Source organism: Myotis nattereri (genome assembly GCF_964212035.1).
Source record: "Myotis nattereri genome assembly, chromosome: 10".
Classification (NCBI taxonomy): Eukaryota; Metazoa; Chordata; class Mammalia; order Chiroptera; family Vespertilionidae; genus Myotis; species Myotis nattereri.
The window spans coordinates 2,680,334-2,703,594 of record NC_138085.1 but is presented as its reverse complement, the minus strand read 5'-3'; the positions used below and the strand labels follow the sequence as shown (position 1 = coordinate 2,703,594).

Here is a 23,261-nt window from a genome sequence, read left to right as displayed (position 1 = left end):
ATAGGACGGAGGACCCAGCGCCTCTCCCTCCCAGGAGCGCACTGGCACCTTCCCCTCCCGTCTCTCCATAGGCAAGTTACCATTCTCTTTTTCACTCCCAAGCTTCTAGGGTCCTTCCTTTGCCTCTATGACTTGTTTCCTTGGCTCATTTATTCTAAGAATTGTTTCTTCCACCTCTATGATTTTCTAAATAAATCTTCTCTTATAGTTTGAATCTTGGCTCTGAATTCTTTCCTAGCCAGAACCTAAGTACCAAGGTTGCTAAACCCAGGTCCAGTCTGACCCCACCAACCTAACACCTGGTGCCCTTCCAATGGCCCACAATATATCAATTTCTGTTCTCCCAACAAGATTTCTCTTCTGCGAAGTCCCCAAATAGAAACGCTTGGAAAGCCCAAAGGAGAAGCAAACAGCTACCAATATTATTCTCCAAATCAGTTTATATGTTTCATCAAAACCAACTTCTTGAAATACACATACACATAAACATAAAATAGACAATACTACACTCTATTATGTACATACAATCTTTTTTCTTATCAATACAAAAGTTTTAGCATTTCATATATTTTTAAGAATGAATATCTATGTTTTCTTCCTGTCCTATTCAAATAAATAGTCTTACTTATTAGCACTGCTTTCCCTGAAATGAATATTTTCAGAGCTTTGGGGTACATCTGGTATGTGAATCACAAACTTTTGTCCATCGTTGAGGGTGATGAGGGCCTCTTGTCCCACAGGGAGGCTGAGTTTGACGGTGCTTTTGGTGGCCGTGTCTTCCAACAATACCTGGACGAGCTGAAAGAGGGAAATGTTTAAAAGCGAAAGGTAAAATAATGCAGGGCCCACCATTTGAATTCTACCACACCCTCGCCCCCACATTGGGAAGTTTGTGGATTTATTCTGCTACAGGAGATCCTAATTTCTCAGGGGAATGCTCAGGGTCGGTGAGGACTTCATGGAAGGAATCTCCACCAGAGATAGTGCGAGAGAGGCCAGGGAGTGGGAGCAGGTGGGCTCTCTTTAGGAAAAGGAATGGGGCTGCCTGCCATTGTTTGTGAGACACTGTTTAAAAAACCACACTCTCCCACTGAAGAGACTCACGAGGAAGCTGTGAAATACCCATGGGCTTCCCCGTGGCTGTAGCACACATCACTTTGCCTGCCTTCCAGATGGATACCAATCTTGCATTCTTGCCAGTTCTGGGCTAACATAATTGGGTCAAGTTCTCACATAGACCCTCCCTCCACCATCTGTCAAATATACCAGTAGGTAATGGCACTCAATGTCGTAGTGATAGATTTGAGAGGTTCATAGACTCTGATATGAACTGAAGTGCCAGCTCTCACATAAGCCATCTGACTTGCCTGAGCGGGTCTTCCCATCAGAAGGACAAGGATAAAATGCCATCCTTCCCTTAGCTCAGAGGGAGGACTGGCAAATCCTTGCACGTGATTACTTTACAAACCAGCAGTGATATACTTTCTTGGCCTGATTCCATTAATAAGCCCCCAATAAGCTACTATATTTTGACAAAGATGTGTACAAGATAACTTCAAATGCAAGGTTCATGAAAGAATATTTCTCACCCTTGCTCTATAAATTTGATAATAACCATCACCACTCAATGCAAAGATGTTTTCCTTTTCTAAAAAACATTGTCTTCACCTTTACCCTACAGCTGAAGAGTCACTTATTATTTTTAATACTTTTGCTATGCTTTAACCCTTGAGTCACATGACCTAAAGCAAAAACTAAGAATTTTCAAAAAAATATTCTAATACCACCTCATATCAGTGTAATTCTTTACAATATTCTTAAAACGCCTTGGTGTCTTACTATTTTGAACGTTGCTAGAAGTAGAAGAGTGACAGATGGCGATGGAAATCTGAGTGCTGGCCTGGGTTCTCACGCAGGTGCAGGGCAATGCTAATTGTTCAGTAAATGCAGCTGACACAGATGTGCAACTGAATGGGCGTTAGTCATGGCAGATGAGTGCAGATGAGGCACAGAGAGTGTACTTTTTTGTTGATGATGGGTGCAATGCTAAATAATGAATGCAATGAAAATTGAATGAGGATAACTTTTTGGCATTAAATTAAGTCACTATCGCTAATTCAGTGAGCATTCACCAAGAGAAGCAGGTTTAATTAATCTCTAATGCATATTACCTTGGATTATGTGACACTCATCTGCTTTTAATGCTTTGATACCTTCTCTAAGGTTTCTGCCATACAGTCATGCGCCTCTTAACTACAGGGATACATTCTGAGAACTTTGTCATTGGGCAAGTTCATCATTATGTGAACCTCATGAAGTGCAACTAGGTGGTAGCCTCCTACACAACTAGGTTGTACAGTTAGCCTATTGCTCCCAGGCGACAGAGCTGCACAGCGTGTTAATGTACAAAACAACATGAGGTTAAATCAAGTGCAAGAGAAAATGAAGCAATGGAGACTCTGTGTGAGACTGTAGCCAGCATGACATGGCATGCCGCTTTCTAGCAAATGTTTTCTTATAAGTAGAAAGAGCACACTCTAAAGTAATGATAAAAGATATAGTGTGGTAAATGTATAAGCCAATAACAATTGTTTATTATCATTATAAGTATTATATACTATACATAATGCATATGCTATGCTTTTCTACAACTGGAGGTGCAGTAGGTTTGTTTACATCAGCATCACCACAAACACGTGAGTAATGCATGTGTTGTGCTATGATGTTACTAGGTGAGAGTAGTTTTTCCACTCCATTCTAATCTTATAGAACCCCTGTTGTACATATGGTCCATTGTTGACCAAAATGTTATGTGGCACATGATGTAGGTCAAACCCCAATACAATGAATTTCAGAGTTGCTAGTGGGTTGGGTAGAGAGTGTTGGGTAGAGAGTGTTAGGAGGTTTTGTTGGAGAAATAAGAACAATGATTACTTACTATGCTCTACGAGTTTCATGTTCTAAGAATGATGATTAGCTTATTTAAACCTCATACTGGCCTCATGGACTTAGAAATTATTATTACTGTTTTGTAGATGAGGAGACTGAGGCCCAGATAGATTGGGCAACTTTTCCAAGGTTCTCAGTGGAGGATGAAGAGTTTAAACACAGGAATTTATGTACCAGAAATGCTACTTATTTCCCCAAATCATCAGACTTGAAGATATTTTTCATTTACTCCCAACTCACTGATCTTGGAATGAAAACACATGGGCATACCCTTTGAGATAGAGAAGGTGCTAGAAAAGGATAGTCTCAGAAGAAGATTTATGGAGATTTGAATCCCTGTTCTGCCTATTATTGGCGAAGTAACCTTGGGAGCATTACTCATCCCCAGGAGCTTCAGTTTTGCTATGTGAGAAATGGGAGCAATGATAACACCATCTTGTTGGGTTGCTGAAATGATGCATTGAAATGCCCAATACAGGGAGCCCTTCAGTGTCTGCTCTCCAGCCACTTCCAACTACGCCCCAGAGGTAAAAGTTTATTCCCAGTTACCTTGGTGACTAAATTGTCTACCATCTTAGCTCTTGCTCCAGCCAGTGATAAGAGAGATCGGCACTGTTGGAGCTGAATGCCAAGCACACGTGCTTGTCTTGTTAAGGCTGTACAGGATGTTTCAGTGTACAGTGGGGCCTTGACTTACGAGTTTAATTCGTTCTGAGACCGAGCTCGTTAAGGAGCTCATTAACTTAAATTACTCTATCAACTCAATGCAAAAAATTGGCTGAGAGACAGCTGGTATCTCAAAAAACTCGTTAGTCGGGACACTCGTAAGTCAAGGCCCCACTGTATTTAGTTGAGCTTCCCAATGGCCAGCCCTTGCAGGGCCCTGTTTCCAGGATGGGATACATTCTCCATAGGGTCAGGGAGCAGGGAGAGACATTCTCCTGGGCACAGCACAGCCAACTAGTCCCTTCTTAAGATTTAACTGGACCTTTTCTCTGCCAAGAGCCTTGAAACACCAACTGGTGAGCGGTGCCTTACCTGCCTGCTCTAGCTATTCCTCTTCTAAGGAGGCCCAGTTCTTCTCATCCCCATCCCTTCGCCACTGGCTCCATGATTTGGGGTCAGTATTTTACTATTTCAAGCCTCATTAGTATGTCTGCTTTACACACACACTCACAAAAGAGGTGAGTTTCTTATTTACAGACACATGTCTGAATCTACTGCACCAAGGTCATTGAAGACAGCTGGATACATGAATTAGCCATTGGGAAATAAGACCAAATACAGACAGAGAATTAATAAAACTGAGAGATGCATTTCCTTCGCTCTGGTCATAGTGTTTTTGTCTAGCACAGAGTCCTTTTTGAGCAGTGCTCCATAGCAGCTTTACAGGTTATTTGCACTCTGGAGAACTTGGGAAGAGGCTTTGTTCTGGAAGGAGAGGGCCCTGGAAGCTTCCAGTTATTTTGAGGACTGTAGGACATGAACACTTTCAGGCTGTGACTCATCCCTTAGCCAGGGCCACCATTAACCCAGGTCAAGGGCAATGCCCTGCCTTTAATGGTCTCCTACTAAGCACCTCTCATCCACGCAAAAGAGGAACTCATGGGTGCAGAAGAGATACGATGTAAACTGGCTAAGTTTCCAAACATAGGCATAGAAGTTTTAGAAATTAGTACCAAGACAATTGTTGTCAAGATTTTGTAAACTAGCCACTCCCCTGAATCAGCGGAAGTGCTTCAGTTGCTTCCTGCATCAGTATGGCTCCTCATTTTGGCATTCCAGGCCAGATCTCTGGCCTCAGTAACCTGTGTTCTACTCTTCTCAGGGCATGAATCACGCTCCTAGTATTGTGAGTGAAGAATGGACTTGAGATCAGGCAGGCCAGGGCTCCAATCTCTGTGTCGCAATTTGCTTACTGTGTGACTTTGTGCGAGTCACCTCGCTTCCCTGAACCTCGGATTTCTCATTCATGACATGAAAGTGATCAGAACAGACACTCTGTAGTATTGTGCGGCTTGAAGGTAATGTATGTAAAGGGTGTATAGTAGGCGTTGGATAAATAGAATCCTTAATTTTATGTCTTTCAATTCCATCTTTTCAAATCCTTTCTGTTTAGACCACCCGATGTTTCCTTCCTTGATGCCAGAGGCATTTTCAGTGCATACCACTCAGCGCAGTGGCCAGTGGTGATCTATTTTTCAGTTAGCCTGACCAGGTCAGGGACACTCTGGGAAGGCAAGACCCAGGCCATCCACATATTCCGCACCATAATCGTGCCAGGCTCATATTAATGCACCCCAAACTGAGCCAAACAGTGATCAACAGATAAGCTATTGTAATCACTCCTGGCAAAGTCACCCAAAGCAAAGATCACTCTAGAGTCTATGTCATTGTTTGTTTGGACAATGGGGTCTTTATGGGTTTCCTAACCACCTGGTGGTTCTTACTTCCCTTGAAAAAACTGACCAGGAGTTGGCGCCCGGCCTCGGTACCTTATTGCCCGTGGCAGTGTCCACCAGGAAGCCCAGGACCCTGAGAGCCACGCTGCTCACTCCCACGGGACACTGGCTCTGGCTCACGTGCTCCAGCACCACCCAGGGCGGAGCCATACACGGGCTCTCATCCTCCTGAGATAGTGAAGAATCTGGAGGCTGGCAAGGTGCCTGGTCAGGCTGGACAGGAGACTGGTCATCTGCTGGCATCTCCTTGAGATTTCCTCCATCATTCTCCACTTCCTCTTCTAAGCATGACTGCAGGATATGAGTCACATATTCCAAAAGCAGCAAATGAAACAGGTGCCAGGACCCTACATTTAAATAACAACCAAAGTGAATAACTCAATGGACAAATGACATTCGCTGTGAAACTAACAACTTTTCTGGGGTTTTCACTCCTGTGGCTGGAGCTTCCCCTACCACTGACCCTGAGGGTCCTGGGCGGGCCCACCACCACGTGGCGCTCCAGGTCCAGAGAGCCCCAGCACGGTGACCTCTGACAGGAAGCACAGAGAGTTCACTAGCCTGAGCCATGAAAGGGAGGTAAGCTCCATCTGCTAGGAGAGGGGGAAAGCAATTCCTACAGAAAAAGGGGTGCCACTCTCTGAGCAGGAGGATGTGCCCCTCAGCCTCCCACAGTTGGCACACAGGGAAGCGAGGGAGAGGGTGGAAGAGGAGGTGCGGGCAGCGTGCAGAGGGGCCCTGCTGCCACCTGTGGGGACCAACATGCAGCCCGTGCCCGTTGCAGTCTGCGTGGCTGCATCTCCTGCCTGGCCGTGGGTGAGGGACGGCAGCGGGTGCTCCGCATGGAGAGACATTCTCCCTCCAGGGCCTGTAGGGACTGGCCGAGGAGACAGGTGCGCTGACTCCACCGACTGCTCTCAACCCAAAGGCATTCGGTCAGCCAGGAGACAAGAATAAGTAATGTCCAGCTGAGAAGCAGAGGGGAGATCTGGCTGATTGAAATTTCTTAAGTTAATTTTTAATTCAGGTAAAAGCACAAATCTTACACAGATATCAAATGGACTTGTGTCAAAGGTTCTATGTAACTCATGAGTGGATGAAGGAACTGGTAAGTTGTTGCAACTGGTTCAAAAGAGAAGTTGAAGTACCAAGCAGAGGTGGGCAGCAGAGAGTTACAGAGACACGCAAAGGGATCCGTCCCTGGGGTGGCCATCAGTGGCAGCCACTGGCACCAGCTTGCAGTTCTGGGGCAGACTACTATTTGCATTATAATTGTGGGAGGGAACCAGCAATCTTTTCTGTCAAAGAAAGGAGCTCACTGCCATCTTAGCTTTTGCCATTTTGATTATGACCTTCAGACTTTCAGGGGGCCCCCATCTTAGGCCCCGCCTTCCCCTTCCCCTTCCTCTGAATTAGCCAATTGCACAATAATGTGAATCAGAGCTCTGAGCTCTGACCAATCAAATCAGAGTCAGAGTCAGAGTGAGGGGCAGGGCAGACCAGGTCAGGGAATAAAACCCAAATGGACTTCCCGTTTGCTGCGCTTGGCCCATGATTTTCAGTGGCAGCTGCACCCTTCTCCAGAAGTAGATTTTGCCTTGCCCATCCAGTTTCAAAGGTTTGTCTCATTCCGGAGACATCGCTGGCGAGCATTTCTAACGTTATCAGTTGGTAAGGGTACAAAGTTGGAAAATAGCTAAGACGATGAAAGGTGGAGACACTCAGAAGGGGTGCTAAGCCTTTTTGCCCATTTCAAAGCCCTTTACTGCAGCAGTCGCCAACCGGTGGTCCTCGGACCACTGATGGTCCGTGAGGTCTGAGAGGTTGGCGACCGCTGCTTTACTGCTTATTACTCCCGGATGGCCCTGTGGTGAACGATACTGGCTTGGTGGGATGGCATGACCTGGTCTGGAATGAGCCCAACTAACCTGTTTACTTGGAAATCACGGCCCATGTGATGAGGAAAAGCCGCTGGGGCTAACCCTTTACTTCGTGGAGAGGTCCAGAGAAGGTAGGTGGGGCAAAGCAACAAACACAGACTGGGTTTCTTCCCATGACTGCATAGGAGTCGCTGTCACTTCAGTGCGGAGGAGCATTGGCATAAAGCAGAGTCATGTTGGGCACCATTGAAAGGGAGGGCCTCACGCAAAGGGTGGTCACCTACAGGGCAGCTCACAGCCACTACCCTGGACAGAGCTCCAGGGTGTTTGCAAGACTGACCCAGAGTAGCACTGGCCTTGTCTTCCCGGCTTCTCACTTACCTGCCCACTGTGAGGGCATCGGCAGCCTGATGAGTGTGAGAGCTCACAGGGCAAAGACCACCTGTCTTTCACTGCTCTATGCCCAGTGCCCAGCCAGGTGCCTGGGACTTCTTGGGGGACACAGTATCTATTGAGATGAATGATCCTTCTGTGGACCAAAGCCACATGCTGCCTGACAAGCTCAGGGGAGGCCTGCATGGCAGCCTTACACACTGAGAGACCTACAGTCACCACAAAGGATGGTCTGAAAGTAAACATTGAAGGTGGGTAGTCATGTCCTAGGCCGGTATTTTCCCTGACAAGGTTAATTTTTATCTTAACTGAGCCTATTGTCTTTTTGCAACTAAGATAACATACCTATGAAATGTCAGAGTAACTTGTAACTTCCCTCCTTCTCTCTCCCCCCTCACCCCCCCACACCCCAACCCCAACCAAATGAGCCTGGGCACCAGGAGGGAGACCATAAATTCCTTCATTGTCATCATGTTAATTGTTGACTGTTATCTATCCTGTATCCACTTAAGTAATGTGTCTATCATTTTACTTTTTATCCAATCCCAGAGGCCCCTCCCCCGACCCCACCCACCGCTTTGCTTTCTCCCGCCCCCCTAATCTATCACCAGTGGATTTCATGTCACCCACTTACGTCTCCTCCCTTGATGTAAAGTATAAAACAAGGTGAGCAACCACCATTTTCCTGAGCATTATCCCAATCCAATCCGTTGAGTTTCTACTTCCCAACAATTGTTGACAGTTTAGCTCAAGTAAACTCACAAAAATTCTTTACAGCTTTGAATGTTTTTACGTTAACCCTTTTCATGGGGCTGGAGGGCTCTGTGGTGAGGTTCCCTTCCTACAACTCTGCTGTTCTGCATCTGAGCCATGGAGGTGACAGATGTGAGCTCTGACAGAGAACGATCATCTATTTGACCAGAAAGTTTGCAAAATGGATACTACTTCACCCTTTCCACCATCTGCAAGCATCAGTGGCCTTACCAATTTTTATTCCTTAAAGTTAAATATGGATGCTCCCGATCACTAATTTTTTCTCCATCTCACCTACCTGCCTTGGTGCTTTTCTCAAAATGTCCCAAAGCACACTATTCAAAAGCAAGGGGGTGCTTCCTGCCCATCCAACAACGAGGAATGGGAAGCAAAGTGTGGCCAGACTGTTTGGTGGGAACTATTTTCCTGCTGCTATTTTTAAAAGCTGTTATAGTTTTGTAGTTTTCTGTGTCTATGTTGTATTTTACATAAGAACAAAATGGCTGTATTCTACACGGCAATAGAACATTCTTAAAGGTAGAACAGTGTTTTGCATTCTCTGACTCACCAAAACTGTTCCTGTGGCGAAGAGTCATGGCTTTGCTCACTGTGGTGAGAACGAAATTCCAGCGCAGCTGGAAGCTGGCAGCCAATCTGATGAACTCCTCTTTGCTTCTGCTTGGCTGTTACATTTTTGGAAGAAAAACATTCCAGGTTTTATGACAAAATGAAGGAGAACACGTTTTCAAATGCACACATTTGTCAGGTACTGACATTTCAAGTGGTCTGATGAGAAGAGGAAGAAATAAGGTGAGAAGGGAGCAGTGACCCACCAGCCTTTTTCTTATTTTGATCCAACTCCTCAGAAATGGTTCCAGGGCAGAACCCCTGATGTTGTGGAGAGAAGGAAGAAGGTGGAAAACTGGTCTCTTTTTCTTTCTTAAAACATTATACACAAGTTTTAAAATGAGTTCACTTGTGAATTGTCTCAAAGAAATACTTCAGGGACAGCCTCACCACAATCCACTTGGCAGTTGCTATCCAGAGGATCGGTGGACATTTTGTCCTTGCCAAGTCTGATATTGTGGAAAAGTGGCAGAGTCCCATAAAAATGAACAGTAGTGGTGCTGACTTTGGAAAGCACAGAACTAACCACTGCACTGTGTAAATTATCTGAGGACTGGAAGTTCTCACCTGTGCGTCTAGTGGACCCGAGGCCATCTGACAGCTCAAGTGGCACTAAACTGGGCACCAGTGACATGCTTCTGCATGCAGACAAAGAAACTCTTCATGTAGAGCAGCGGTTCTCAGCCTTCCGGCCCTTTAAATACAGTTCCTCATGTTGTGACCCAACCATAAAATTATTTTCGTTGCTACTTCATAACTGTAATGTTGCTACTGTTATGAATCGTAATGTAAATACCTGATATGCAGGATGGTCTTAGGCGACCCCTGTGAAAGGGTTGTTCGACCGCCAAAGGGGTCGCGACCCACAGGTTGAGAACCGCTGATGTAGATGGCGAGTAGCCTTGGGCCACACTTTCAATGCATTACAAGCAATGGAGTCACATTAATTTCACAGGCACATGTTGGGATGAATGGCCCTGAAGCCCCCCTAAGGCTCATCATAAGAATGTGAGCCACCCACTGGCTCAACCCAAGTCTCTGAAGAAGAGATGGAGAGACTGGGTAGACATGAGGGCACCCCCTTTCTCATCTTCCCATCAGCCCCCACTGTACCCCCCGCCATGTGTTGGATGAAGGGTTGTCCTGGGCTTTGGGTGCACGTGGGCTTCCTTCAGTAGCAGCATCCTCCCCACGTGACTCTGACACCTGGGCTGGTGTTTCTGATCACCTGACACAGGGCTCCTGGAAGGAGCCATGGGTTCAACAAACACAAGGACACTTTACAAAGCACTGTGAGAAGCAGCTCTGGTGGTGGGCACTCTGCCTTGAGCGTTCTTCTGCCCGCACCCGCGTGGCATCTCCGGGTCCTACATTTAGAAACTCTCTTGGGCCCAACCATGGGAGACCCAGGAGGAGGGAGCACGTGACACATGGAGCTCCCCTCTAGCAGGCTGCCAGAGGGGAACGGCTGGAGCCATTAGTCACCCCTGACAAGCCCAAAGATTTACATTTTAGCCGTTTGAGTATTTTCCTGGCAGCAGTGTTTTGCTTTGTTTTATCAGCCAAGCTGTTTTACAGGAACAAGCTCTTCACAGGCATGCAGGTACAGCACGCCGCCTTGCTAACACGCCTCAGTGTGAGGCTGAACACATGATGAAGGCTGGGAGACACGTGTTGTTACACGGTTTAGATGGAGCCCAATCCGTGGGCTGCTTGGAGGTAGGGGTGCTCTTCCGGGGCTCAGGGGCTCAGCTCGGTGAAAGAGGCTGAGCAAGAGGAATGGAAGGTTTGATCAGTGACAACCTAACCAATGAGTGAACGTCTCGGCAGCAATGCAACTCCAGACATGTCACCACTGTGACAAAGAAGCCCTGCCGGAGATCACCAAGGACCATGAGTACCATTCAGAATCTGCTTGACGGTTTTCAAGAAGCAAGGCATGGGCACAGGCACCTGCCCAGCTTTCCTGTAGATCATTCAGGTTCCTCTCAATGAGGTTTTCAACCCCAGTGCCCCCTGCAGTCTTTATGAATGATCCCCGTTATCACCTCTGCCTGTTCTCATCCACTGGGAGGAAGGGATATGGCAAGGCCAGGTGGGGAGGGAAAGGGAGAGAAAGAAATGTAACCGAGGCTTAGAGGAGAGCCCTCCCACAGCCCAGTCCCAGGGCCACGCCTCCTGTGCCTGCCCCGGGGTGTCCTCTTCTTCCCTATCAGGCCCTCCACGCCCAATGCTCACTGTGCCCAGGCCCACGTCCTTCTCTCGGAAATGGTGTCTTTTTATGTTATTTTCATCCCATTACCCTTCTTGTCCCAATTTAAACCCACCTCCTTCATCAAGACCTTTCATAACTGCTCAGCCTGCAGAGGGCAATGCCTCAGGCAGGAGGCCCCTGGCGACCTTATTTTGGTCTCCAAACTAATGCACAGCCCCAGGTCCCCACCCACCCACCCTTATGCTCCCACTGGGCCAAGGGTGCTGGGCTTTCTCTGATCACACTCTCAGCTCGGGAAGTGTGATTGCTGATTGCTGATGCAGACGGTGCCGATGATGGAGCCCAACAAGGACCCTGTTGAAGTAACTCCCAGTTTGGTCATCCGGAAAGACCAAATTCACCCACACTCAACATCAATGCTTCTTTGATCTTTAAAATCAAGCCTGATGCTTTACTGGGATATTTCTGCAAAATACACAGACAAGTACTGTTCTCCCTAAACAGAGAAAACCACTCCTCCTATACGCCCTCGCCTGGTGCACTCACACTCACCCATGGCCACTGTACACACGCTCATTCACCTCACCTGCATACACAGGCCCATTGCACACATACAGCACACACCTGAGCTAGTGTGTGTGCGCACCTGCACACACACCTGCCTGACATACCAGCTTCTACTCCCGGCCGCCGCAGGAGTGAGACACTGCTTTTCTGTCCTCAGCACCCACACCGGCCTGGACACGCTGTGGCCAGAGAAACATCTTTTTCATTCCACTAGGTCATGGGCACTTGGTGCTATTATGTAGCTAGAATGATCAACACCCACCCCTTCCCTTTAAAAAACTATGGTTTTGTACCTGGAAGACAAATGTTTGGAGATTTGAAGATAGACAATTCAGGAATACATGGAGGTCTGTCGATGTTCCCAGCAAAGAAATTAAACTGCTTAAACCTGTAAAGACAGAAAACAAACAGAAAGATTGCTAGCCTTCCGAAGGGCAGCCACAGAGTCTGTGAAGCCACCCAGGAGCCAGAGCTGTTGTATCCCCTCCTTTTCCACTTCCCATTGCCACCAATAAAGGTCGTTCATACTGTTGTAAAATTTTAAAAAAATAAAAAGGTTTCTAGCAGCGCAACAGAATTTTGCTGTAGGTATTTGTAGGCTGGGTAACCCAGGGACACCATCTGAGCAATAGTTCAAAAGCACCCCTGCGGCTTCGCACCCAGTTTGAACACAAAGGGTACATTCTCAGTCCAGATTTGTCACATCTGTGGTCATACAGTTCAGAGTTACATGGTCTTGCCTCTTAGGAACCGCCGCTGCCACTTGTTGAATTGGAAAGAAATATTTCGAAATAATAATTACACCTTGTAATTAATTCCACAGGCCTGGCTCCAGATGAGCTCATTGCATGATGCAGTCACGACCTCGCCTATTCGTGTCATTTTCATTAAAGGAGTAGTCTACTCGTGTCCTTCCACTGAGGGATGCTCAGTGCCTTGCTGGCTACAGGCTCAGTGCAGACATGAGGGGTGGGGCCTGAGCATGTGTCACGTGGGGACTTGAGTCCGTCACCTGCATGGGCAGCACTGGGCCCAGTGAGCCAGCCTTTGGCTCTCCCACCTTCTGGGTGCTGTTGGGTACCCAGCAGAGTTTAGAAAACCCACTGGGTTGCCCTGGCCCCGGCTGAGGCTTGGTCAGGGTTCACCTGACAGATCTTCCAGGCAGACCTCGAGCATTTGCCTGCCAGTGGCTACCAGCATGCCAGGCTCCCTGCTGGCTCTGTGTCCTCGTGGAAGGACACCCACGGATGCCAACAGGCACACAGGAGCCCGGGGCAGGCTGCAGGCATCTCGGCAGGCATCTAGGAGAGAGGCCTTGTGTCTTCCTGGGGCTTCCTAGGGGCAAGAACAGGGTTTGAGCAACCCCCTGAGATTTCTGGGGGAGCCAGTAGCCCAGGAGGGGACCCTTTGAGTTCCTACTAATCAGCAGTTTACCCTCCATAGCTTTAAAACTTGCTGGCTTAGGTGTGGTTTTTTGTTGTTGTTTTTTAGAGAGAGAGTGGATGGGAAAGGGAGAGACAGAGAGAGACATCAATGTGAGAGAGGCACCTCTATTGGTTACCTCCCACACACACCCCAACAAGGGCTAGGGATCAAACCTACAACTGAGGCATGAGCCCTTGACCAGAATGGAACCCGTGACCCCTCAGTCCACAGGCTGGTGCTCTAACCACGGAGTAAAACAGGCTAGGGCAGGTGTCCACCTTTTAGTTACTGGTTTGGTCCATAGGGGAATACCTAGGGGAGGAGCTAGGATTTGGGACAGTGACAGAGCAGGGGAGATCATCAAGGGAGGGGAGGCTGGGGTGCATGAGCAGAGGCCGCTTACCAACAAGAATGGACCTAGTCCAGTATTTCACTAACTGGTACAAGCCTACCAAAGTCAGCCCTATTTCAGGGTCAAAGAAAGAGGACAGGATAACTGTGGCGCTTTGCATGCCTTGTGAATCCCTGTCCGTCAGCTCATGAAATACTGAAGTGCTCCCAGGTGTCGGGTGGACACGATGCATAAGGGACCACTGGCCCCTGAAGGAGCTTACAGGCACCGGGAGGCAGTTTGGGCAGAGCTGGGTGTGACGGGTTGAGATTCCGCCCACAGGGAAGAAGCCCCTAGACCTTCCTGGGGCATCTGGCAGGCACATCTGCAAAGGGCAGAAAAGGGAGCGTAGTCCCACAGCCCCCTGGCAGCAACCCTCAGACAAAGGCCTAGATTGGCCCGGAGGCTGGGGAGGGACGCCAGTGTTCTGCAGTTCCCTCCTGAAGCAGCTCTCCGTGTCTGCCCCAGCTCCGCGTGGGAGTGGGGAGAGCACCTTCTCTCGGTCCAGGCTCCTTCCAGGGGAACACTGTTAGCAGCTCACAGAGCTCTTTGTGGAAGAAATACTTTTTGTTGTTGTTGAAAATGATGACAATTATCAGATAGTAAAGGGCAAGAATATCCACATGCTTCCTATCACTGGCCTGCAAAGCAGTGAGACACAGTCAAAGCACCATGGTTCGCATTGTTAAAAGCAATCCTAACAGCTGTGCCAGCAGGTCCGGCGGGGCAGAGGCTGACGCACTCCCATTCCGACAGGAGAGAGAGGCCTGTGCGTGCACCAGACTGATCCGCCTTTCCCCCCCAAAGTGACGCTCCAGGTGGATTTCCAGAAACAATCGTTGTCAAGCAGCACCACTCATCTGCTCATTTATTCACTCAACAAACACGTGCCAGCACTGACTGCTGGATGGACAGAGGGACCCCCAGGAAGAGCATTCTCTGGGGCATTCCTTGCCCCTGCAGGGGAGGTAAATTACAATAGCAATGAGTAACCTGTGTTCACCTCTGCTAAGAAACTCCTAGAGCAGTGCAGGCTATGCCGGCCCCAAATACATGCCACGCGTTGCAATGACAGGAAGAAGGAAGCTTACATTTCACCTCCATGCTCTCCAGGTCGTCCGAGCCGCTCCTCGTCCTTGTCAGGGCTCCCTGCGAAACCCCCATGATGCCCTGCAGGTCTGACTTCAGGAGGCTGACTCTCCGGCGATTTCCCAATACCATTCTCATCGTCTAAGCACAATGGGAAGCATGCCTCATTGAATGTGGTCGTTTTGGCCTAATCCCCCATCCAATTTAGCAAAAGGTATTGTTATTGAGCAGAGAAAAAAGTGGATTTGGGTCTTACCCACTAAAATAGAATCCTCAGCCACAGTGAAATGTTCCCATTCACAGCCTAGAGCTGCTTTTCTGAAAAACAGCACTTAGAGTGCCCTCCTCAGAGCAGACTGATTAAGGCTCTGAGGACCTGGAAGCTCTTCCCGCCCCTGCCCTCCCCTCCCTGCCCTCCCCTCCCTGCTCTCCCCTCCCTGCTCTCCACCCCTGCTCTCCCCTGCTCTCCTCTCCCCTCCCTGCTCTCCTCTCCCTGCTCTCCCCTGCTCTCCTCTCCCCTCCCTGCTCTCCCCTCCCTGCTCTCCCCTCCCTGCTCTCCCCTCCCTGCTCTCTCCCTGCTCTCCCCTCCCTGCTCTCCCCTCCCTGCTCTCTCCCTGCTCTCCACCCCTGCTCCCCCTCCCTGCCCTCCTCTCCCTGCCCTCCCCTCCCTGCCCTCCCCTCCCTGCTCTCCCCCTCCCTGCCCTCCTCTCCCTGCTCTCCCCCTCCCTGCCCTCCTCTCCCTGCTCTCCCCTCCCTGCTCTCCACCCCTGCTCTCCACTCCACTCCCTGCTCTCCTCTGCCTTCACTCAACTCACTGCTCTCCACCCCTGCTCTCTCCCTGCTCTCCCCTCCCTGCTCCCCCTCCCTGCTCCCCCTCCCTGCTCCCCCTCCCTGCTCTCCTCTCCCTTCACTCTACTCACTGCTCTCCGCCCCTGCACTCCACTCTGGCACTTGAACTACTTTCCAGGGGAAACAGTGGTGGAGCGAGGGTCTGGAGTAAAGTGCTAGGATTCCGAAGGGTTGCTGTGGGGCTTGGGAAGCTGATTCTGCCCTCTCTCCTTGGGAGGCGTGGGCAATGAATTTAGACCCTGGGAGCTGGTTTCCTCAGCTATCCAGTGGGAACAATCCAGGTCCCTACTTTCTTAGGGTCTGTAGGTTGTCCTCACACCCCTAATGTCCCCTCATTTTGCAGAGGAGAAAAGCAAGGGCACTAGCGGGCATGCAGTAAATTTCCCCAAGTGACAGGCAGTATAAAGATGGACCCGAGCTGGCCACCGAGCTGGGCTGAGATGGAGGTGCTGCTGCAGAGCCGTCAGCAGCTGAGCTAGCCAGGAATGGAGACAGTAGCCCAGAGGCCCAGCGGAGCACCCCTGAGCTGAGGCTGACTGGGACCAAGGGGCAGTCCTTGACCCTGTCCTGACGGCACCCACAGGATCTCCAAGCGGATTCTGAGTGGCCACTTCCAGCATCGATAGCCTTCCTCTATATTTCCTCTACCACCAAGTGGCATAATCAATCAAGGAGAGAAGGTTGGAGTCCAGGCGCCTGGCAGCCAGGACACACCAGCCCACAGGGCCACGTGCAGGAGGAAGGGCTCGGTCACCTGTCCTGGGGCCTGTTGCAGGGCCCATCACCCCCATCCACTGCCAGGCTGGCCCTCCTCTGCTGCAGGGCCCATCACCCCCATCCGCTGCCTGGCTGGCCCTCCTCTGCTGCGGGGCCCATCACCCCCATCCTGCTGCCTGGCTGGCCCTCCTCTGCTGCAGGGCCCATCACCCCCATCCTGCTGCCTGGCTGGCCCTCCTCTGCTGCGGGGCCCATCACCCCCATCCTGCTGCCCGGCTGGCCCTCCTCTGCTGCAGGGCCCATCACCCCCATCCTGCTGCCTGGCTGGCCCTCCTCTGCTGCAGGGCCCATCACCCCCATCCTGCTGCCTGGCTGGCCCTCCTCTGCTGCAGAGCCCATCACCCCCATCTGCTGCCTGGCTGACCCTCCACTGCTGCAGGGCCCATCACCCCCATCCGCTGCCCGGCTGGCCCTCCTCTGCTGCAGGGCCCATCACTCCCATCCTGCTGCCCGGCTGGCCCTCCTCTGCTGCAGGGCCCATCACCCCCATCCTGCTGCCCGGCTGGCCCTCCTCTGCTGCAGGGCCCATCACCCCCATCCTGCTGCCTGGCTGACCCTCCTCTGCTGCAGGGCCCATCACCCCCATCCTGCTGCCTGGCTGACCCTCCTCTGCTGCAGGGCCCATCACCCCCATCCTGCTGCCTGGCTGACCCTCCCGAGGTCTCCCTTGGAAACTTTAGAATGGTGGCCTGCACACCCTGCTTCTGCCCAAGGAGAGAGCTGGCGACTGGGGCCCTTCTGCTGAGGAGGGAGGCAAGGGTGGGCTTCTGTGGCCCAGCAGGCCTGCCAGTTCGTGGGAAGAAAGGTCCTCCTGTCTGCCCTCTGGGTGGAGGGAGCACCCCCCTTGCTCTGAGGACAGACTTGCAGCTTTCACTTCAGAAAACTGCTTTGTTCCCTCCTGTCTGGTTGGCAGAACCTACCTTTGCCATGTTGGAGAGGTATGTCTTTCTTCTTAGTCTTTTGACAAACACAGTAACTTCTGTTAAGAACAATACACGCGACCATCACTGATCCCATAGCGCCATGCCCTTCCAGAGGATAGCGCGGAACGCCAGCCTGTGGGTACGCTGCCTCCCACCCAGGAGGCCTCCACACAGCCCGGTCTTTCCCCTGTGCGCGGGCTCTTTCCCAAATGGCTGGGAGGTCTTGGCAGGGGCGACTTGACCGCAACACTCCCCATCCAGCCCAGAAAAATCATGTCATCCCAGCATCTGTCGTGCCTGCTTAAAGGAGTTCGGGATTTTTGCCTGGAAACCCCGAGTCCACAAACGTTCTCACTTCTACAGTGCCCGCCTCAGAAATGACCAAGGAAAGGAAAGGATAAAAGAGAAAGCACACAGAGCGGGGCATGCTCCCTCTTGAATGTATTCAGTTTTTGCCCCGGGGATGTTCGCCGGCTCTTAGCTGAATTGTTGGGTGAAAGGAGGGCAGCTTCCACCTTTAAGAGGCTCCGCCTCTGAGAATGGGTCACCAGGTATGCAATGACTTGCTCCTGGCACTCTGCGGCCAGAGAGGAAGCCAGTGAGGGGCTCAGGGGAGGGATGGGCCTTGTCTGAAGATGGTCTCAGAGACTAATTCCCCTAGAAGGTGACATTCAAGCAGGGCTTGAACCTGTAAGGTCGGAGTGACCCGGGGATGGGGGTGGAGAGGCAGTCTCGGCAGGAAGAGTGGCAGGAAAGGCCTTCCGGGGATACCCAGTCTTGTGTGGCTGGGGAGCACCGGTCGGGGTTCCTTGGGGAATGGGGACCAGAGGCCACGCAGCGAATGACTTGCACAGTGAGTGAAGAAGAGTGGACCCTGAGGGGGCGGGGCCTATGGAAGGCATTTAATTGATCAAATCACTGTTTTAAAATAATCATTGGGTCTAGAGGGGCGGTGACTGAGGCTGGAGGCAGGATGGCGAAGTCACTCGGAAGCTCTGAGTAGGCTGGAGAGGGGCAGAGGCCGCGAGGGGGTCAGGCAGGTGGTAAGGTGCCCCCGGGAAACGCTCCTTTTCACCTTTCACAGCCAGACTGCACTTGCTCTCTGCAGTGTCCGCCCTGCTGCCTTTTTGGCTGGCACCAGCTTGGCCAGGTGAAAGCTTCCAAGTGGGTCAGACTGGGATAAGATTGCCGATATGAATATGAACACAGCCAGCTGCAGGGGTGGTGGGTAAAAGTTAGACACCGTCCTATTCTGTGGGCCCTCTGACGAGCCAGCAAACAATGTGCAAAGTTAGAAAAGAGAGTGAGATGACGGGAGGGCTGGGTGATGCGAGCGGCCTGAGAGGGCCCAAGAGAAACAGGACTGGGTGAGGACGGGCCGCTGGAGACAGCGCGAGGCAACGATGGAAACGCGCCACACGGCAGGAGGGGGACATGGCTGTTTCCAGGACCAGAAACATGGCACCCACACAGGCGTGTGCTAGTGTTTAAAGGAAGCCGTGGCTGGCCTTGCACAGACAGGTGGCCTGGTGAAAGGTGTGTCAGAGACCAGAACCTGGCAGCCAGACGGAAAGAAAAAGTATTCTAGAAAGCCAGCAGGGAGAGGAGACTACAAAGCTGTGAACGCCTTGGTGGCCCACAGGGTGAGAAACTTAGGCAGATGGGGGTGTTCTAAGGAGAACCTGTGCTCTTTGGAGCCCCTCTGAGAGGCCAGAGCGCACAAAGAGGTGGAAGGATGTTGGTGCCTGAGCCCTGGCCAGCCCTGCTCAAGGCACAAGCAGTGAGGACCACAGGCTGCCCCAAGGTGCTGGCTCAAGAAAGGTGAGCAGCGCTGCTTGGAGGCAGCAGCAGGTTCTCCCCACCTTTTGACAGTCAGACAGCTTTTCTACGCCTCTAGCCCCTTGACCTGCCCAAACTCCATTATTATTCATTAGGGGAACTGGTAAAGGGTGTGGTGGATCAGCACAGGGATACACCACTGGCACTAAAATGCAAGCCGGGAGGTCTGAACGGACAGGGTTGTATGCCTGTGTGACCGCGGGTAGGGGAGCGGGGCGGGGGGGGGGGGGGGGGGGGCGGGGGCGGGGGGGGAACATTACACAGCTGAGAGTCCTGCCCCATCTGAAAGTCAGATTCTGAATGTACTCTCACAGAATTTATTTTCCCGCGGAAACCTACCTTTGATTTTGGAGATCTGTAAGCGGGCTGGGAAACCTTCCAAAGCATTAAGGAGCCACAGCTTCAATTTCTTACTAAATAACCGGACAGACTTCAGGTACTGAATAGAAACATCTTCCAGAAAATCGTCAAGGAGGACATCCTCAATTCCCTGCGACAGAAGAGTAGAGACAGCGTGCTGGCCACTGCAGGTGTCCGCTGGTTACAAGCGGCCTAAGGTGAACTACGCCACAGACTCAGAGAGAAGACCCGCCTGAGCCCTTGCCGCAGCTCACTGAGCAGGAGCAGAATTTGAATTTTTTCGGAGCTTAAAATGCTGATAGCTGATCCACGGTTGTAAGAAGCACCACACAGGCCATACTAGGCGGGTCAGACCAAAATATTTTCATGGCTGAACCCAGGTGCTGGCTTTCATCCTTTGTGTGAAAAACTTAGAAGCACAAAATTGTCTCCCAGAAAATAAAAAAATAAAAAGTAGCCCTAGCCAGGTGGTTCAGTTGGTTGGAGCATGGTCCCATACACCCAAAGTTTGTGGGTTCGATCCCCAGCTGGGCTTATATGGGAGGCAACCGGTCAATAATTCTCTCTCACATTGATGTTTGTCTCTCTCTCTCTCTCTAAAAATTAGTAAAAACATATCCTCAGGTGAAGATTAAAAAAGAAAAAGGTTCATGACCAGCTTAAAAACAACAACATATTTTCACCATAGAAACTGTAGTGAAAATGTAACTACCCTGAAATTATAACAGTCAGTCTAGATAAAAAACTTGGACTCAGTTTGGAGTTCCCTGGTCACTGAAACCACAGCTTGCCACGTACATTGGCTTTTTCTTTACACGAGGTAACTCAGACTCTCACGGGTTTCAAAAGAAAGGCTGAGCTTTAGGGAAAGATTACAGCTTGTGGTCCATCCGCCCCACTGTTCGCTCCTCAGAGGCCTGCAGCCAGGGACCTGCAGAGGGGAGGCTCTACCCGAGGCTCGGCACAGCCACCAGCCAAGCGTCGTCCTACCTTGTACATCTGTACGTCGTAGCATTTAAAGAGCTGGCACACTTCAGGCAATGCCATGAGCATGACTGTGTCCTGTGGCAGAGCTTTCCAGAAGGAAGTGAGCAAGTCCTCCACCTGAAGTAAGGCATGGAACAGATCTCCACAATCTCAGTTTGTGCCTGGTGAGACTAACCCCCATATATACTTAACCAGCCCCAAGTGAGAATGGGATGAATTTCATTCCAATTAATGAAAAGCTTAACCTCGCAGCTTTTCTAGTTGGATGGAATAACATGGAACATATTTTCATGGCAGTTTTCTGGAAGGAAAGCTGTTTTAACCACCAGGGGGCCCCTGTTGGTTATCATAAGTCCTATGATACAGGATGAGGAAATGGCCAGAGGGCACAAGCCAGAGTTTAGAACGAATGTTCATTGATGACTGCCCCTCAGTGTGGCTCAGCTCTGAAAGAGGGTGATACTATATAACCAGAGAGGCTTCCTCCTTGACACTGAGGCACAAGTCACCTAAGGATTGTCCAAGCAAAAGGGGCCTGGAGTCTTTCTACACAGGGGCCTTCTTAAGGAAGACAACGGCAGCTCCCTTCCTTTTCGTTAGTTTCCCCCATGTTGACTTTTCAGATCCCATGATTGGCCAATCTGAGTTGCCAGTCAATACTCTTGACTACTTGTGATTTCTGCAGGCCCAAGTGTTCTGGGGCATCCCAGCCCTGACACAGACCTACCAGCGACCTCAGTCAAGGAAGTTAGGGCCAACTTCTGAGCTGCCTGATGATGAACCCCTGCTGTCAGGTGCATGAATTCTAGAGAAGACATCTCCATAGAGACTCTCAGACAGTCAACAAAAAATACAGTAATGGGATGAGCGGGATATATTAATCCTTTTCTTCTCAGGTGGGTAAGTTTGAAGCATGACCTTTCAGAGTTAGTGGGTTTGAATGAGACAGCAGCCACGGGCTCATCTCTGCTAATTCTGTTATCACCCACGTCCAGAGTCATCAAACACTGCTGCACCAGCTTCAGAAACGTTTCTCTCTGATGTCATTGTCACTGCTCCAGGTTTGATGACCCTCCTCATTTCCTACCTGCCTATGACAAAACCTCCTGACCACCCATGCTGCTCCGCTATGGCAGTCTGTGTCACTGCTCCCACAGCCTTCTCCATGAGGCAGAACTCATCACACGGCAGGCAAGGCCCTCTCTCACTCCAGCCCTCTCTCACACCCCTCCCTGCTGCCTCTCTCCTTTAATTACAATGAAATCTAGTCAGAACGACCTTTCGTCACATGCCTGTGAACTTCCTGCTGCCTGTGTCTGCACCCACTGTTCTACCTGGAATACCTTTCCTACTCCATTTTGTCTGTTGAACCTCAGCTTTTCCACTAGAGTCCAGCTACATGGCCTCCTCTTGGGAACACTATCTACTTATCTCTGTTAACTCTTCCCCTGGGCACCCAGAACAGTCTAATCATACTGTTATTCTAGGACTTGCCACATTGTATCATATTTATTGGCTTATATTGCTCCTTTTAGTACCAGACTATCAGCCTATCAAACCTTATGGAGAATACCTTCCTAGTTCCAGAAATGGTACTGGTTACAAGGTAAGAATTAAGTTAATATTAATGAGTGAATAAAGAAAAGGAGAAATAGATATCTAATGTGGATATCTATTAATAAACATTACATTAATAAAACAGGTGCCATTCTGAAGACATCTTGGTCTCTATCTTACTATCATGCTTTACACTAAGTACTAAATGTACTTATGCTGAATGAATATTATCACCCAAAGTTGAAGTACTTAGAACACTAAAGCATCAGAAAAGCTTTTTATTTAACTGTGTACTAGTTTCCCTAGATTTCCATTGCAAAAGATAAAACTCAGAATGGTTAAAAGATTTATTCATGTTTTCCACAATCCAATCATTACAATATCCATGTCAAATCACCCTGCTTCAAAGTCTTGCTTCTTTTTCAGTTGGCATCTATACTAATAATAGAGGAATATGCAAATATTCTGGGATGCCGTCACAGTAACAGTAACGACCAAACAGCAGGCTGCGTGGGGCGACCAGACCGGCAGGGGGGTTAGTGAGGGACGACCAAATGACTGAACAGCAGGCTGCATGGGGTGGCCAGGTCGGCAGGGGGGCAGTTGCGGGCAACCAGGCTGGTGGGGGGGGGGGCAGTTGGGAGTGACCAGGCTGGCAGGGGGACAATTGGGGGTGACCAGGCCAGCAGGGGGGCCAGTTAGGGGAGATCAGGCAGGCCGAGGCAGTTTGGGGTGATCAGACAGGCAGGCAGGTGAGCAGTTAGGAGCCAGTGGTCCTGGGTTGTGAGAGGGATGTCTGACTGCTGGTTTAGGCCCAATCCCGGGGATCAGGCCTAAAGCGGCAGTTGGACATCCTCCAAGGGGTCCCAGATTGGAGAGGGTGCAGGCTGGGCTGAGGGGACCCTCCCCACACACGAATTTCATGCACCAGGCCTCTAGTGTATCAATAAAATGATTCTTTAACATTATTAAAAATTCAAGGTGAATAATATTATCAACACCCTATTCAAAATCAGCTGAAATTAGAGTCTGAACATAGCTGAAGTATATTTATTTATTTATTTTTATTTTTTTAAATTGATTTTAGAGTGAGAGGAAGGGAGGGCGGGAGAGAGTAAGAGAAACATTCATTTGCTGTTCTACTTATCCATGCATTGATTGGTTGCTTCTTGTATGTGCCCCTGACCAAGGACTGAAACCACAACCTGGGTGTATCAG

General features: G+C 50.1%; 1 protein-coding gene across 1 annotated transcript in view; it reads right to left on the bottom strand.

Annotated features, from left to right (window-relative positions):
* Positions 1–566: 566 nt before the first annotated feature.
* The window catches only part of RFX8 (regulatory factor X8), a gene marked incomplete at its 5' end in the record, with an annotated part of 124,033 nt that continues 101,338 nt past the window's right edge, over positions 567–23,261 (bottom strand). Inside the window, 8 exons of the mRNA XM_081101506.1 lie at positions 567–798; positions 5,445–5,758; positions 9,006–9,120; positions 12,140–12,234; positions 14,754–14,892; positions 17,298–17,356; positions 19,479–19,629; positions 20,490–20,603. Coding sequence (XP_080957632.1) covers positions 622–798; positions 5,445–5,758; positions 9,006–9,120; positions 12,140–12,234; positions 14,754–14,892; positions 17,298–17,356; positions 19,479–19,629; positions 20,490–20,603 — 1,164 coding nt within the window. The 3' untranslated portion in view covers positions 567–621. The remainder of the gene's footprint in view (positions 799–5,444; positions 5,759–9,005; positions 9,121–12,139; positions 12,235–14,753; positions 14,893–17,297; positions 17,357–19,478; positions 19,630–20,489; positions 20,604–23,261) is intronic.